The sequence below is a fragment of the Hippocampus bargibanti genome, linkage group LG04 (genome assembly GCF_051943395.1).
Source record: "Hippocampus bargibanti isolate YZ-2025 linkage group LG04, ASM5194339v1, whole genome shotgun sequence".
Classification (NCBI taxonomy): Eukaryota; Metazoa; Chordata; class Actinopteri; order Syngnathiformes; family Syngnathidae; genus Hippocampus; species Hippocampus bargibanti.
In genome coordinates, this window is record NC_142737.1 from 28413276 (window position 1) to 28428998 (window position 15723).

Genomic DNA, 15723 nt, shown 5'->3' on the forward strand with positions numbered 1-15723 from the left:
CAGCTACATATGTACAATATAAGCAGGTCCGGTGCAAATTACATTGAAATGTGTCTGTTGTGAATGGCTACTTGAATCAATAATAATGTCTATCTTTCTGTGTTCTTTAATGTTTTTATTTAAAAATCATTCTCGACTTGTGAAACAAAGGGTGAAATTGTGTACAGAAATTGTTTGCAATGCCATTGAGCATTTCAGAGCACTCCAAAAATATAAATACCTGCTCAAAAATCAGTCAACAGGAAACCAAACTGTCCATGTTATTGCGCAACTGTACATTATACACCATACAGATCCAAATAATAGTCAGAAATTTGATCAACGCAGATCTTTTTCGACCTGTGCCTCGACTGGCGACCAGTCCCACCGCCACAGGTGAAGCATATGATCATAAAATGAGCAACTTGCAAGAAGAAAAGACAATGAAGAGGCATCATCATCCGGTGTGACTGCGTTGCCTGCATGAGAGGTGGTCGATGGTGGCGCAATGCCCTCTGGGATGTATTGGCCACAATCATCCTCGAGGGAAGTATCAAAACTGGCGGTGGGAGATTCATACTGGATTCGCAGGTGTCCTCCGCTGTCAGTGATGCATTTCGTTGGTTCTGCAGTTGGAGGGGAGAGAGGAGCAGGTTCCTCCAGGGACAGTTGGGACCAGTCCGCCCCATAGGCCAGTGAGTTGTGGAGGATGTAGGACGCCACAACGGGACATGCTCCTTTATTGGACTCTGGATGAAGCAAGGTGCAACTTTTTTCAGAGAATGTCAATTCCTCACAAAGCCATTTCATGTACTGCGTGGACATCAACCGTTGTTTTTGCAAGGCTTTCTTTGATTTCGTAGATTAAACAGTTTCGGTGGAAATGATCAGCAAGCCAACCCAGCTCATGTCCATCAATACAATTTGAGTGGCAGTAATACAGTAAAGGCAATATTTACATGGAATCAACAATTTTAAAGGACAACCGACACCATTTTTTGTTTCCTAACTGACATCATAAAAACATTTTATAGCATCTAAAATACCCAAAACACGCAGGCTGATATTTTTAGTCAAATGCAAAACACCAATAAAAATGACTTAAAGGACAACCGAGGTCTCCGGACAAGTTGTGTCCATAATTTGTAAAATGGCTTCAAATGACTTCTACTGGGCGTATTTTAATAAGATTCCACCGCATATAGCTATATTTTACGTTTTAAGACTCGCGCTGAACTTCAGGAAGTCTTGTTTTTGAGTTGGTGACGAGTCCGTATGTGACGTCATGAAAGGACCCCCCCACCGTAAAAAAAGACGAATTGTAGCGTCCTTCTATCGCGTCAATGTATTTTGCTGTACTGTTTTGTTTGAAAACCTTGTGTTGCACCCAAAAGCCGCCAGAAGAGGGAGTCCAAGATCCATGGAAGGATTTCTCACAGGAGCTGGTCGCCATTTTTTTGCCTCCTTTGTGGGACGCTACATCGCAGTCCAGATGCCTCAAAATGACACGGAAGGACTTCTTTACTCGATTGTAAACATGTATGCTTTCCTCTTCAGAACTATTTGAATCATATTCATAACTGGATGTGTAACAAGAAAGCATATTCTCCGAATCTGAAACCATTGTTTGGATTCTCCAGCAATGCAAGACGTCTTGGCATGACGTCACGAACTGGGGGCGGGACTTTCTGAAAATGCCCAATTCGCAGCTCAATTTTGGACAATTTAAGTCATTTTTATTGGTGTTTTGCATTTGAATAAAAACATACTGTGTGTTTTGGGTATGTTAGATGCTATAAAACGTTTTTCTGATGTCAGTTAAAAAACAAAAGTGACGTCGGTTGCCCTTTAGTGTCCAAGAAATAGTTTCCTATGGGAAATTATTTCTTGGGATACACACTCTTCACCATACACGCTCTGTCTGGGAACCAATGAAGTTCGTAATCCAAGGTATCATTGTACTTGCAAATGTCTGCATGTGATTAAACACACATCGTCTGCTTTCATCGGGCACTGTAGAAATCGGACATCATTTACTTTTGAGAAACCGAAATCAGCAGATTTGGTTATTTTCAATTCAATAGATGATGTATCAATAAAGAACGTGTTCCATTCCCTTGGTTCTCTTGGTGCAGAACATATGCTTCTACTCACCAATGGCTTGTTGACAATGAAGAATGTGGAAGTCATTGTGCATGCATGCTGCCAGCAGAAGATGCTGGTGAGTCGGATGCCACTTGAGCCGCCACACCCCACCACCCAACAGACTCTCACTGAAAGGCTCCCGCATATTTCTACCATCCCACAACAGTACCTTTTCATCATAGCTGTTGGAGAAAAAAACAAGTCGAAACCAACACTAGATACAAACGTATTCCTTGACCCAATTATTAAATGTGAAGTTTACCTGCCAGTAGCCAGAATAAATTCCTTATGTGGGTTGCTGTGAATGCTGCACACACCCATCGAGTGCCTTTGTGAAAGATGACCTGTAAATGTTGTGTTTTTGCTCCATCAAAACGGACAAGGAGATTAATTACCTGTTACTGATGAAAGTGGGTTTGGAGGGCCCAATCCTGAGATCCCAGCCTTTCAGTTTACAGTCATCTCCACCTGGCAACAGACAGGCATATCGAGAGATCATCCCATTTGCTCTAATTCAGGGGTCGCGAACCTTTTTGACCAAGTAATAAGGAGATTGACGGAAAGAGTTAGTCGGGAGGTAAACATAATGTGGGGTAATAAGACAAGTTTTTCTCAATGTCACAGATTAATGGAGAGATTTACCAAAAATGTTACGCTTTACATATGTTTCACAAATGAGTTTGTGTGGCCCAAGCATGTACTTTGACCACAGCGTCCACAATAAGGATTTTTCTTGAAAGTGGGATTCATTCATTTTCCAACGGGGGGGCTTGCTGGAGCCTATCCCAGCTGCGTTCGGGCAGTTGGTGAGGGACACCCTGAACCGGTTGTCAACCAAACGCAGGGCACACAGAAACGAACAACAATTCACACTCACACCTACACATAATTTGAGTATCCAATCAGCTTGTCATGCATGCTTTTTGGAATGTGGGAGGAGAGCAGAGAACACCCAAGCAGGCTCGGAGACAACAGGCAAACTCCACACAGGAAGGCTGTAGCTGGAATTGAACCCGGTACGTCTGCACTGTGAAGTCAACGTGTTAACTCTTTGCCTGTTGTGTCGTCAATGAAACAAACATGGCAGGAAAAAAAGCTGGGAAAAAACTGAAACATTTCTAGTCATTGGCGGTGAAGTGGCTATTAGTAAGCGGGAGTAGTTGTCTTCTGAAACGAGTCATGGGGTGGGGGAAAAAAAATACAACAAAATTGCAAGACCTGACTTGTGTGAAACAGTGAGACAATTTCAGGAAAGGGTGTCATTACCTGAGTAAACCAACTGCGTGTCCCAGTAGGAGAAGGCTGAGATCCATGCCTCAAAGGTGTGGGCCTTCCACTGTGACAAAGTTACCAGAGCACCTTCAGCCAAAGACAGCACACTGACATGACCCGCAGAGTCGCTGCAAACCGCCCGCACATCACTGCTGCTCGAATGAGACAAAGCAACCTAGTAATTTACCTGCCTCATCTAGCATTACCTGCCATATTCAGGAAAGTAAAACGGGCTCTACAGGAGACAAAGTAAGTCTCTTACCTGTCCATTCTTCCAGTGGACCAATCTAAGGACAGAGCCAGCTGGTCTGCCCCCAGTTTCGCGTCGCTCAGAGTCTGCAGATTGCTGCTGCCTTCCTACTTATGAGTGTTGATAACCAAACGCATCATTGGAGTTAAAAAAAAGGAAATATACAACATGTTTCACGTTTGAATACTACGCATATATACTGCTTCATGTCACAAAGAGGGTACAGCAAGTGCTGAAAAATGAATGTCTGACTGTCTCTTTGTATTGTCATATTATTTGTTATTTAGTTTTTTTACTTCAAGATGGCGTCGCGAGAGTGGCTGCCTTTCCAGCAGCTCCTGTATTTTGTTTTTCTACTTCTTTCTTTCCTTTCCTCTTCCTGTCATAACTTTGTTGCTGTGAAATGTAAATTTCTCCAATGTGAGACGAATAAAGGTATATCCAATCCATATCATTGTGTTGATTGATAGTCTTTAATATTGGACCACTACGATGTTGTGTATTCAGAAACTTGATTCCTCAAGAGGCACATTTCTCACCTGGCAGGTTGCAAGTGCATACAGGTGTAGTTCTCCAGTGGCAGCAGCCAATCCCAGCAGAACCTTTTCTGACACAGGCACATGACACCTGAGGAGATAAAGATTGCTTCATAAGCTTTCTGCAACATCTGGATGCTCTCAAAGTCGACTGCTGACAAGATGCAGTCAAAGCCCTTGTAATAAACACAAATGTATTGATTATCTTTATAAAAGAAATAATATAATAATACAGTACTTGATAATAGGACCTCAAAAAACATTAACTTTCAAATCACAAAATCAAGGGGAAGATCGCAAAATCATTGTCAAAATCATTGTCAACAACAGGTGCTATATATATATATATATATATATATATAAATATCGTTATATACAGTGAAGTCTCGTTATATCGATATCGGATATATCGATAGTCCCTTGAATATCGATATTTTTTCGGACTCCCTGTGAATATCGATATATATATATATTACTATATATATATATATATATATATATATATATATATATACATATATATATTGTGGGGCCTTTGCTTACGAACTTAATTGGTTCCCAGAGTGTGTAAGGTGAAAAGTGTGTATCCCAAAAATTAATTTCCCATGGGAAACCATTAAATTGAGAATAATCCGTTCCCAGGTCTCCATAAAATATAATTTTCAACTAAATAAGCCTTAAAACTACACACAACATACCTTATTCTATGTATAATAAATGTGCTACTGTATTGTAAGAAGGAAATACACTGCACTATGTAATAAAGTCACTTTATTTACATTTGTGATGGTCGTTGATGGCTGTAAATTGACACCTGTTGCTTTCTATAACCACTATATTGTAACATCCGGTGCTTGTTATTTGGATGTTTGAGGGCTGGGCTAGTCGGGGGACCGCGACGTCACCGAGAGGAGGGAGGGCCCTACAACTTGCAAGCGAAAATCTTGTAAGGTCTTACGAAACTGAGGCATCACATTATCGAAAATCATGTTGATGATTCTCTTTTCTGGATGGAACTGTTCAATAAAAGCCTGCACATCAAAAATTCTTCCATGCTGCTTTCAAAGATCGAAGGGTAACATCATGCCAAGCCTTTTCTATCAGCTGAATACAATGATACTGTCACGTTCCGAGTGTGACAGGGATAGCTGACTTGTCGGAATCCCTAAGCAGGCGGCAGAGACGTAGATGCTGGCAGAGATTTTATTACAACAAAAGGCGCAAGTCTGATGATTCCACGGACTCGGAATAACGCGCGCGACAAAAGAAGGCGGGCGGGGGCGATCCGTCCAGCCTATCAAGCTAGGCAAAATAAAATGGCACGCGGGGGTGAAAAAACTTGCGATCCCGGAAAGCAACAAACTTACGCAATCGCGGCTAACAATCACCTCGGGCGAAGCAAACTCTTGTGCTGGCAAGTCCAAGACACTGCCGAGACGCGAGGCGTCGTAACCATGTCACTGGTGAGGTGACAGTGACTCGTTGAAATGTCCCAGTATAGGTGATCAGGGGCTTGACAGCAGCTGGCAACCCCACCCCAGCTGTCAACTCGCTTGTGACAAGTTCGGTGTCATTAGTCACGTGAAAGCATCGAGTAAATAACGCCTTTGTGTAGCAATGGTGAGCTTAGCATATCGGTACCGGGCTCTTCATTTGTAAAATGGTAGTAGAAAGTTACTCTCAGGGAAGTGACACACAGCGTGGGAAATGTGTCAGGCTGAGATTCACTCGTTCGTGTTTCTCAATGATCTCCTTCTTCTCCTCGACTGTAATTTTGTTTTGTGTCTTCTTCGGCTGAACACGAGCCTGTGGTGGGGTCTTTTTCGGTCCCATAACAGGAAAAGTATCGTTCAAGACGATCAACGTGTGCACTCATAGAAAGGGGGTGTGGAAAAGTAGGCCTGCCCGGGCGCTGTTCGGTCGTGTGCTTTGGTGTTCTTCCGCCGAAGATTACTCCGCCAGCCATGGTGGGGGGTGTGTATCGCGAAAAGTAGTGCTTAATCCAAGGTTTAATTTTCATAAATTTAACGTTCGTAAACCGAAAAGTTCGTAAGGCAAGGTGTTCATAAACCGAGGCCCCACTGTATATCATATATCAACAAAAGTCTTACCAAAGTTCTTACCATTTCAAATCTAAAATGGCAGGTGTGTCGATACGCTGTAGCTCAGTGAGAGGAGGACCCAAAGCATCTTGTTGATATTCAAAAAGGTACAAACGACCAGTCCGGCTTGGGGCGCTATCCTTGTCCCCTTTCTACAGCACGGATATCAAAGTGGAAATGTGCATCAATGTTCAGGAAAATGTAAACACTGCTTATGCTCGTAAGTCAGGATGAAGAATGTTTTTGCTGACCAAAAACAAAAGACTTTAGCTAATAACACACATTACTCATTTAATCAATTACTCAATAGTCCAAAATCTCAGTTGTTGCTGAAGTGAAAGTGAAGAACAGACATGCTGTGTTTTTTTTAGCAATGACTGATACAGTAACTCCCAAACCGCAGCACACCTGGTAACGTCTCACAGAACACTAATTAATGATACTGATTTCATCGAAAAAAAATATTACAATTTCACAAAATCGGCCCCAAAAAGATTTCATACAAATTATTTCGTTTTTGTCATGCACACTTGATATGCCGGAGATGTCTATTGACAAGCTGAACAAATAAATACTAATGCTCTTCCACAACATGTCAAAAAATATCTCCAACGTGTGCACCTGTCGCCGTTAATGCAACAGAACAAGATAAGCTTTGTGTTCAACAAAACATACATTTCAGAGAGGAAATGATTGGAAACAAGAACTGTATAATTTATTGATTCATACTGTAGGTAATATTTCATTTTCATAGTATTTGGTGAGATTTGTCCAAAATTCAATGAGGGCTGTTTAAAAAAAAAGAGATAATACAGAGCTAGAGCCAGAGTTAAAGATGTTAAGATTTGCTCTGGGAGCGAGGAGGATGAAAAAGATCAGGATGACGAGCTCATTGAGAGGCAGGACAGGCTTAAAGTGTTCTTCACAAAGCCAGAGAGGTCAACATAGAGATGATTTTGAGAATGTGCAGAAGAGCACTGATCTGTAGATGGTTGCTGGAAGTAGAGCGGCCGAGTGGGAGCTCACAAGGAAGCGCCAAAGAGGAGATTTGAGGTTGTGATGATAGGAGACTTGATGTAAGAGTGCATGATACAGAGGACACATCTTGATTATTCGTAGTGGTCAGTTGTCGCCCTTGAATGGACTGAAGTCGAAAGGAAACAAGACAACAACATTCCCATTGTATTTCTTCCAAGAGACGTACCCCTGATAGAGTCAGCTACGTCGAACGTATTCCAGTAAAAAAGAGAGCATTTGAATTGTTTCTGCTGGCACCCACAAATTGCCACTTGCAACTTTGCTCGACTGCAACCGAACCACAATGGTTTGGCAGCTCCAAAAATTGGTTGTCACTCACCCCTTTTTGGAGCTGGTAAGTCCCGCAGGCCAGGTATCGGTGGCAGTTCGAGACAGGGCACCATTCCACGGTGTCAGCACTCAACTCGGTGTCAAACACTTGCAAGCTGCGGGTTCGTGACTTCCAAGCCATGCCCAACCTCTCCGCATAACGCTATGGTTATGATCCAAAAGCTGGAAAGCAGTTTTAATGTAAACTTTATTATCATGCGTTGAAAAAAAGACAGGTACACAAAAAAAGCATCATTTGACAAACTAATCTCGTAAAATCGCTATCTAGCTTCAAAGCTAAAGTTAGCTTGACAGTAGCGACCACGCTATATCCTACACATGTGAGCGACAATCGACAAAAAGGAAGATAAATGGCTTTCGGATGGACTTACATTGTAAAACACTTCCAGGCATAAAAGATATTGGCGTGCAGGCTGTTTAGCGCCGCCTTGCTTTCCGGTGTATGTCTGGACCACCCCAATACCTAAAAAACTAACAAAACAAAAGAAAAAACACACACACAAAAACAATCAGAACGGGCCCGTGGCCATTTTACTCATACCTGCAAAAATGAATATACATGACTAGTTTTCCAGAAGCAACGAGAAAACAAATTCAACATCCCGTTCAAAAATTAGTTTCAAATTCTTGATACTATATTGAAACGTCCGGTGCTTGTTATTTGCATGTTTGAGGGCTGGGCTAGTCGGGGGACCGCGACGTCACCGAGCGGGGGGAGGACCCTACAACTCGCGAGCGAAAATTATTAACTAGTGAAAATAATTTGCAAACCTTGAACAAAAACAGAGCTTTATTTTTGGCATCCCTAAACAAAAATATGGGTTTAAATGTGAATATGAAGGGGAAAAAAGCAAAGTTTTTGTGACGAACTACTCGCACCGACTCCAAGCCGTGACGTCACATGTCCTGGATGGAACACATTCCTCCCCTCGAGCCTTGGTCGGATATCACTGCGGTCAAGCCAGCCTCCACTCGCAAAACGAAGTCAACTGCGGTCAAGCCAGTCTCCACTCGTAAAATCGAAGTCAACTGCGGTCAAGCCAGCCTCCACTCGCAAAATCGAAGTGAAGTGAGCCGCCACTTCGATTGACAACACTGTGCTTTACGGTCGTCTGCGGCGAGCGAGCGAGCGAGAGTGCGACGGGGACCACCTTCAAAACAAAAGCATTTTGATGCCCGACAGTGGTTTGGATGTAAATACCCAAAAAATATGTAAACCAAGCGGTTTCTTGGCTGTCAGGTAATGGTCACGTTGACCGAGGAAGAATAAGAACTCTCAGAACAGTGCCAAGACGCGTTCTCAAGTGGAGATAGAAAAAGTAGGTATCATAATAATAATAATAATGAAAAAACATTTATAAGCGGCTTTTAAAACCCTCAAGCACCTTTTAAAGCACCCAAGGAGACTTTACAAATAAAAGTAAAATAAGCACCACCATAGTTGAGTGCATACTGACGTTATTTTTCAGCAAATTTTAAAAACTTGTAAAGGGGAAAATCTTCGATATCCCTGGACCAAATCAACACTGGGGAAAACTTGAGCACCCCAGCTCTCCAACCAGACCACCCTGATACGGATCTTATTTTATTTTTGAAATGCAAGTCCTCTGAAAAGTGACAACATATTGATACTGTTTGTCAATTTTTCATGGCTATGAACAGAATCGATGACAAAAAGCAGTCTTGGCGGAACCCAACCCCCACTCCTGGTTTATGCCATCTTCAATGAGGAACAGTATTTTCTTTATTTAACAATTGTGTGACATTCAATTTATGAATGTCCTTGTGTGTGTCCTTTGGTGTGTGCATGTGTAACAGACCTCAGGCCGAGGGGTACGGGCAATGGAAGTCATTTCCTACACACACACACACACACACACACACACACACACACACACACACACACACACACACACACACACACACACACACACACACACACACACACACACACACACACACACACACACACACACACACACACACACACACACACACACATGCGAGTGTGTGTGGCTCCAAACTTGGGGTACCACCCAAGTTTCTCTGCATCCTCCAGCAGTTGCATGACGGGACGCAAGTCAGAGTACTCTTCACAGAGCTCCAGTCAGAGCTCTTTGGGATGAACGCTGGGGTGAAGCAGGGCTGTGTCTTGGCTCCAGTGCTCTTTAACATCCTCCTCTCTGCTGTCACATGCCTATTTCACAAAGGCATCGGACATGAAGATGGCATCTGTGTGGAGTACTGCCTCGATGAAAACCTCTTCAACATCAGATGGCTCCAGGCCCATACAAAGACAGATATCTGCCACATATGTGAACTTCAGTATGCCGATGACTGTGCTGTACTAACTCGCAGCTCAGAATCTATGCAGCATGCACTAAAAACAATTTCTAGCTTGTACCAGTCTTTTGGTGTCCAGATCAACTTAAAAAAAACGGATCTCATGTTCCAACCTGGGCGGCCCGGTAGTCGAGTGGTTAGCACACCGGCTTCCCAGTGCAGAGGTCGCCGGTTCGCGTCCCGGTCCGGCCTCCCTGTGTGGAGTTTGCATGTTCTCCCCGGACCCGCGTGGGTTATCTCCGGGTCCTCCGGTTTCCTCCCACACTCCAAAAACATGCATGGCAGGCAGATTGACCACTCCAAATTGTCCCTAGGTGTGAGTGTGAGAGTGACTGTTGTATGTCTTTGTGTGCCCTGCGATTGGCTGGCAACCAATTCAGGGTGTCCCCCGCCTCGTGCCCGAAGACAGCTGAGATAGGCTCCAGCAACCCCCGCGACCCTAATGAGGAATAAGCGGTACGGAAAATGAGATGAGATGTTCCAACCTGTGACTCCAACTCCCACACCACCCAGCCTTTAAATCAATGGCATTTCTATAAACATAGTGGATCACATTACCTACCTTGGCTCCACTTTGTCTTCCAATTGCTCCCTTGACATTGAAGTACACAAACGTATAAATAAAGCCTCGTCATCCTTTGGTTAGCTACGCGGCAGAGTCTTTGCAAACTGACACCTGAGAATTGGTACCAAGATTGCCGAATACAACGCAGTATGTCTCTCCACTTGGCACTTTGCTGCTGTGAAATGTAAATTTCTCCACTGTGAGACTAATAAAGGCATATCCAATCCAATCCACTCTCCTCTATGGGGCAGAAACATGGACCACATACCGCCGGCACATTACTACCCTTGAGGCCTTCCACATCCGTAGCCTGCAGAAAATCCTTGGCCTGTCCTGGGAAGTTCGAGTTCCCTACTCAGACATCCTTCAGTGCACAAATTCTATCCGCATGTAAGCGGCAGTTGCAAAGAAACATCCTCGGTGGTTTGGACACACCATCCGCATGCCCGATCACGGCAAGTCCTCTATAGACAGCTGAAAGACGCAAAGCGCTCTGCAGGGGGCAAAATCAACGCCTCAAGGACTACACCAGGGCCAACATCAATACCACACAACTCAAAACTTAGGTACAATTAGGGAGACACATTCAACGGCAGCAGCGGACGGCTGGTACCCCCCTGGCGTCCGGCCTCCCATGTTCCATCGGCGGACGTGTGTGCGGCTCAAGGATTGGGCTCTATGCCCATGAGAAATCGCATCAGCGAGAGCGTCACTAACCCCCATCCCCCCACAATCCCCCGACCCCCAACATTCCCCTCCCTTGGAGCAAGCGTAATCATCACTTATGATGGACAGCTAGAAAGCGTGTATGTGTGTGCGTGCGTGTGTTTGTGTGTAGGTTTGCGTCTGTATTGAAATGGTGGGCCAAGTCAGGGAAAAGGCAAAAACCTTGAAGAACCTATGACGGAAACACAAAGACCGTTAAATCATATTTATTTACAAATTAGAGCACTGATTTTGGGGTATTATTCACATTCCGTTGTTCATTTCGAGTTGGCGGTGCATTGGAGTCGTCCATCTGCATGACAAAAAGAAAACGAAAATGTATAAAAAGCTGTGGACTGATTTACAACATGGCACCCTCGTGAGTGAGCGGTTGGTAGTCCGCTGAGTGACGCACAATATTCTACCTGTACAACTATTTACATTTGATCACTGTACAAATTTACAGAGATCACATTAGGGAAAGAGTCAGTACCTGAGGAATTAAGTCTCTAAATTAGCATTACTCATTTTCTGTGGGAATACGGATTTTTAACAGTAGAAGCCAAAGCCACAATGAGAAAGATGAATATTTCACAGCGGGGCAAATTTGATGTGCAGGTGATTGTGGCGGCACAGGTGCGCACCGCGGCTTTGATGGGAATCTCAGCCTGACACTTTTCCCACGGCTGGATAGTATAAAAGAGCAGCCGTCGCAGAACAGCAGCAGATAATATCTCAGACGCAGACGCACACGCAACTCCCAGAGAGCTGCTCAGCATTAGGGAGTTTCACAGCACGACCTGCTCGACTCCACGCCACGATCAAGCTCTGCGAGACATCTGCGGTTACTTCCCTGGGACATTTGACAACCACGATTTAACAAATAGATTGGACAAACTCTTTATGATCAGTGACACCCATTTGGTTAAAAAAAGACATCCTATTAACCAAAAGGTTGTTCGCATGGCAACCTTTACTCCGGTGTAGCACCGGGGCTGACCCAGTAGTGTTGACACGCGCGACGTTTTACTGGTGTACCCCCTGAAAACAGCTTGAAGCGGGGCAAATTTAACCCTGCTCAAGAGGCGGTTTAACTTTTTACTCTGGAATAAATGCTAGTTTTCTGAGCAGCACAGATATAAAATGGGACGTGTGAATGCAACAGGGTTAGATTAGTTCCCTTTGAGTGAGAAAATTTGATTATACACGGTATTTCGTGCTCTATTGTACTTCCGCTCTCTCTCTCTCTCTCTCTCTCTCTCTCTCTCTCTCTCTCTCTCTCTCTCTGTCTCTCTCCCTCCTCTTCTCTCTCTCTCTCTCTCTCTCTCTCTCTCTCTCTCTCTCTCTCTCTCTCTCTCTCTCTCTCTCTCTCTCTCTCTCTCTCTCTCTCTCTCTCTCTCTCTCTCTCTCTCTCTCTCTCTCTCTCTCTCTCTCTCTCTCTCTCTCTCTCTCTCTCCCTCACGTTTATTTCCTTATTATTCCTATAGTATTGCAAGGTCACGGAAAGCGGGGCTGGAACAAGGTGAACATGCGACTCTTTAGTAAGCAGCTTCTTACGTGTGAACGCTCCACAAATTTACACCCGTGTAAGATATATTGTAACAAAATACACCGGTGCAGCGGCAATGCAAATATGTGAAGACCGCACAAGTTTATATTTGAATAATAGCTATGTTTTAAAGTTAATTACCTGAGGCTTAGTTGTCAAGCCCCGCCTCCACATTGAAATGAGCATTTTATTTTCAAATGGCCGTTGCCAACCTCAGCAAATGCGCAGATTCGACTGTGTACGGTTACATTTTTTTTGCAAGCACTTTACACGTCACTGGTCTGCAGTTGTTGTAGTGTGTTTTCATAAATGGCTGTTGAAGTCTCAGAGAAAAAAAAACACTTCTCTAGGAAACATCAAGTGTACTGACATGCTTTCATAAAAAAAAGTTAGGAAGTAAAAGACAACTGATGCGATTGCCAGCAGGCTTCATTGTCCCCTCTCTGTCTTCAAAACACAGAAACTATACATGAAAAAACAAATTGGCCAATGAAACCTACCATTGATTAGCACACGGGAACAAACACCTCATACATATGCAGCATTTCCCTCAAGGAAGAAACGTCAACCAAATAAATAATTCATAACAGTGCCAACAGGAATTAAATAACAATCATTGTCTCAATTTATGATCACAGGAAGCGTGATCAACTGAAAGCAGTCAAACGTCCATTGAACACGTGTGAAAATGCCTGGCTCATTTACTGTAAATTCTCTCACTGGTACTCAGCAGATTGTTAGTTCAGCAGATGGTTCAAGCTTCAATTCCAAGACAACTCAAACACTGTCCTCTGAAATCACAAAAATAATAAAACACTTTTCTTTGGACGCTGCTCACCGATCACCGTTAAAAATCACATGGAAAAAAACAACAGAGGAAATGCATTCTGAAGTCTGCCATACATGAAGGGGAAGGGAGTGGGCTTTGGAGTTGTTACTTTGCAGCAGCTTTATTTGATCTGTAAATGTAAGGATTCCAGTTCCAGGGTGGGTTTGGGGGTGCTAAGCCTTGTAGCAGTTGCCCTGTGTAGTGAGTGCCAGCTGACCGTTGGGTGCCACTTCGTTGGCCTCATCCTCCAGGAGGCCTGACACGTCGGCATTGGGAATGCTGTCGTGATAGCTGCTAAAACTGATGTTGTCCTCCTTCAGTTCGATTGTCCAGAAAGGCGCGTTGAGTTTCCGGTTCTGGTATTCTCTGTAAGTGTACACCCCACCGACAAAGCCCAACAGCACTACCACCACCAGGATGATGACGGCCAAGATGATAATGTTGAACTGTGTCCAGGAGACGTCGGTCAGAGCTGCCGTGGTGTTGTCTGTGGGGCTGCTCAGACTAGTCAGCAGGCCTTGAGAAGTGGCGGCCGTGCTGAGTGTCGTGCTCCAGTTGGCTCTTGGTCTGGTGGAGGTCACACTGCTGCTGGAGGATGAAGCTGTACTCGGGGAGGGGGTCTCTGTTTTGGGTCGACCTGCTGGTGTGGGAATACGCTGAGGTGCTGAGGAGAGAAAAACATTCGACAATTACATATTTTATTTATTCGACAGTCACTGAATGTTCATTTAAAGCAGTGTCTGAAATAACGTCTGCCCGGACGCCCGGGCCATGCAACCTTTACGTCGGGCGTACAACTTACAAAACGTTTCCGCCCGGGTGGCCGACAACTTGTTCAAGGAAAAAAAACAAAATATTTTTTTTCTAATCAAACGTTTGCTTTATTCTGTATAGCAAACGTTTGATTTCCAAATCGGAATAAATGATTCCGATTTCAAAATCTTCATTCGGTTTGGAAATTTTGGAATTTCGGTTCTTTTGGCAATTTGCAAACTCGGCACGGCAGCCAATCAGAAGCCTGCTTCATGCTTCCGGACGTTATAAGGTCGTACATTTGCATATCATTTTCCAAAGTAGATGCACAGAACCTCAGCCCCAGAAGAAAGATTCAAAAGAAGGTAAAAAAAAACGCTACAAAACGAAAACGTCCATTATCCCGTGACTGTAGTGTCCTTGAGAGTTTTTAAAGGCACTTAAAAATTAATGTAATCATTATGATTATTAATAGCATCGTGGAAAGAGGAGTTCACAGCTTCATCCTCCAGCAGCAGTGTGACCTCCACCAGACCAAGAGCCAACCATTTTAATGGTTTCCTATGGGGAAAAAAAAATGGGATACACACTTTTCGCCTTACACACTGTCTGGGAACCAATTAAGTTCGTAAACCAAGGTCTCACTGTATAGGGAAACAGGGGAGTCTAGTGGTGCATTCAGGTGCACTCAGTTTGGTCGAGAACCGTTTTTCGGTTGTAAACCGAGGCATAAAAAAAAAAAAAAATTTTTGGTTAAAAACCAAATTGAGATTCAAAAACTGAGGCTTGACTATACAGTATATACAATCTCTGAGATATGGTGAGGCCATGCGAATGCAAAGGGAGGGGTGTTTTTTTTTGCGGTACTTTGTTTGGTCTGAAAACTTCGTGTTGATCCGTGTTGATGGCAAAATTAGAAGGAAAACACCTAAATGATGCGATGGTGAATCGTTGTGTGTTGCACCAAGACAACTACTTGATATTCGCTGACACAAATTCCCAGCAGACAAATCAGCCCATTTCCAACGGAGCTTGGTCGCCATCTTCTGCATTTTCTGGGTGCTACATTGCTGTCACTGACGGCTCGAATTGATATGGGAGGACTCTTCAGAACTATTTGAATCATATTCATAACTGGATGAGTAACAAGAAAGCATCTTCTCCGAATCTGAAGCCATTGTTTTGATTCTCGAGCAAGGCAAGACGTCTTGGCGTGACGTCACGAACTGGGGGCGGGACTTTCGGAAAATCCCCAATTCGCAGCTTAATTTCTTGCAGTTTTAACACACTTTAAGTCATTTTTATTGGTGTATTGCATTTGACTAAA

General features: G+C 43.8%; 2 protein-coding genes across 2 annotated transcripts in view; both read right to left on the reverse strand.

Moving 5' to 3' along the window:
• Positions 1-94: 94 nt before the first annotated feature.
• Positions 95-8251, reverse strand: dph7 (diphthamide biosynthesis 7). Its single transcript, XM_088995013.1, has 10 exons — positions 8024-8251; positions 7642-7814; positions 6306-6436; positions 4186-4273; positions 3659-3753; positions 3391-3548; positions 2520-2592; positions 2387-2452; positions 2134-2306; positions 95-728 (listed from the first exon to the last, which is right to left on the reverse strand). Exons 2-10 carry the CDS (start codon positions 7771-7773, stop codon positions 319-321), a joined length of 1326 nt encoding a protein of 441 aa, XP_088851139.1. The 5' UTR covers positions 7774-7814; positions 8024-8251; the 3' UTR covers positions 95-318.
• Positions 8252-11476: 3225 nt separating this feature from the next.
• LOC148899626 (multiple epidermal growth factor-like domains protein 9) overlaps positions 11477-15723 on the reverse strand; it is a 57945-nt gene continuing 53698 nt past the window's right edge. Inside the window, exon 6 of the mRNA XM_088995016.1 lies at positions 11477-14307. Within this exon, the coding sequence (XP_088851142.1) occupies positions 13817-14307 (491 nt within the window). The 3' untranslated portion in view covers positions 11477-13816. The remainder of the gene's footprint in view (positions 14308-15723) is intronic.

What these genes read in the sequence shown, in the direction of transcription:
- dph7 (XM_088995013.1), bottom strand. Translation starts at nt 7,773, where the DNA reads ATGGCTTGGAAGTCACGAACCCGCAGCTTGCAAGTGTTTGACACCGAG. An exon ending in GCCATTTTAGATTTGAAATG is followed by an intron (nt 4,274 to 6,305) that starts GTAAGAACTTTG and finishes TTATCTCCTCAG; the next exon opens with GTGTCATGTGCCTGTGTCAG. An exon ending in CACGCAGTTGGTTTACTCAG is followed by an intron (nt 2,593 to 3,390) that starts GTAATGACACCC and finishes GTCTGTTGCCAG; the next exon opens with GTGGAGATGACTGTAAACTG.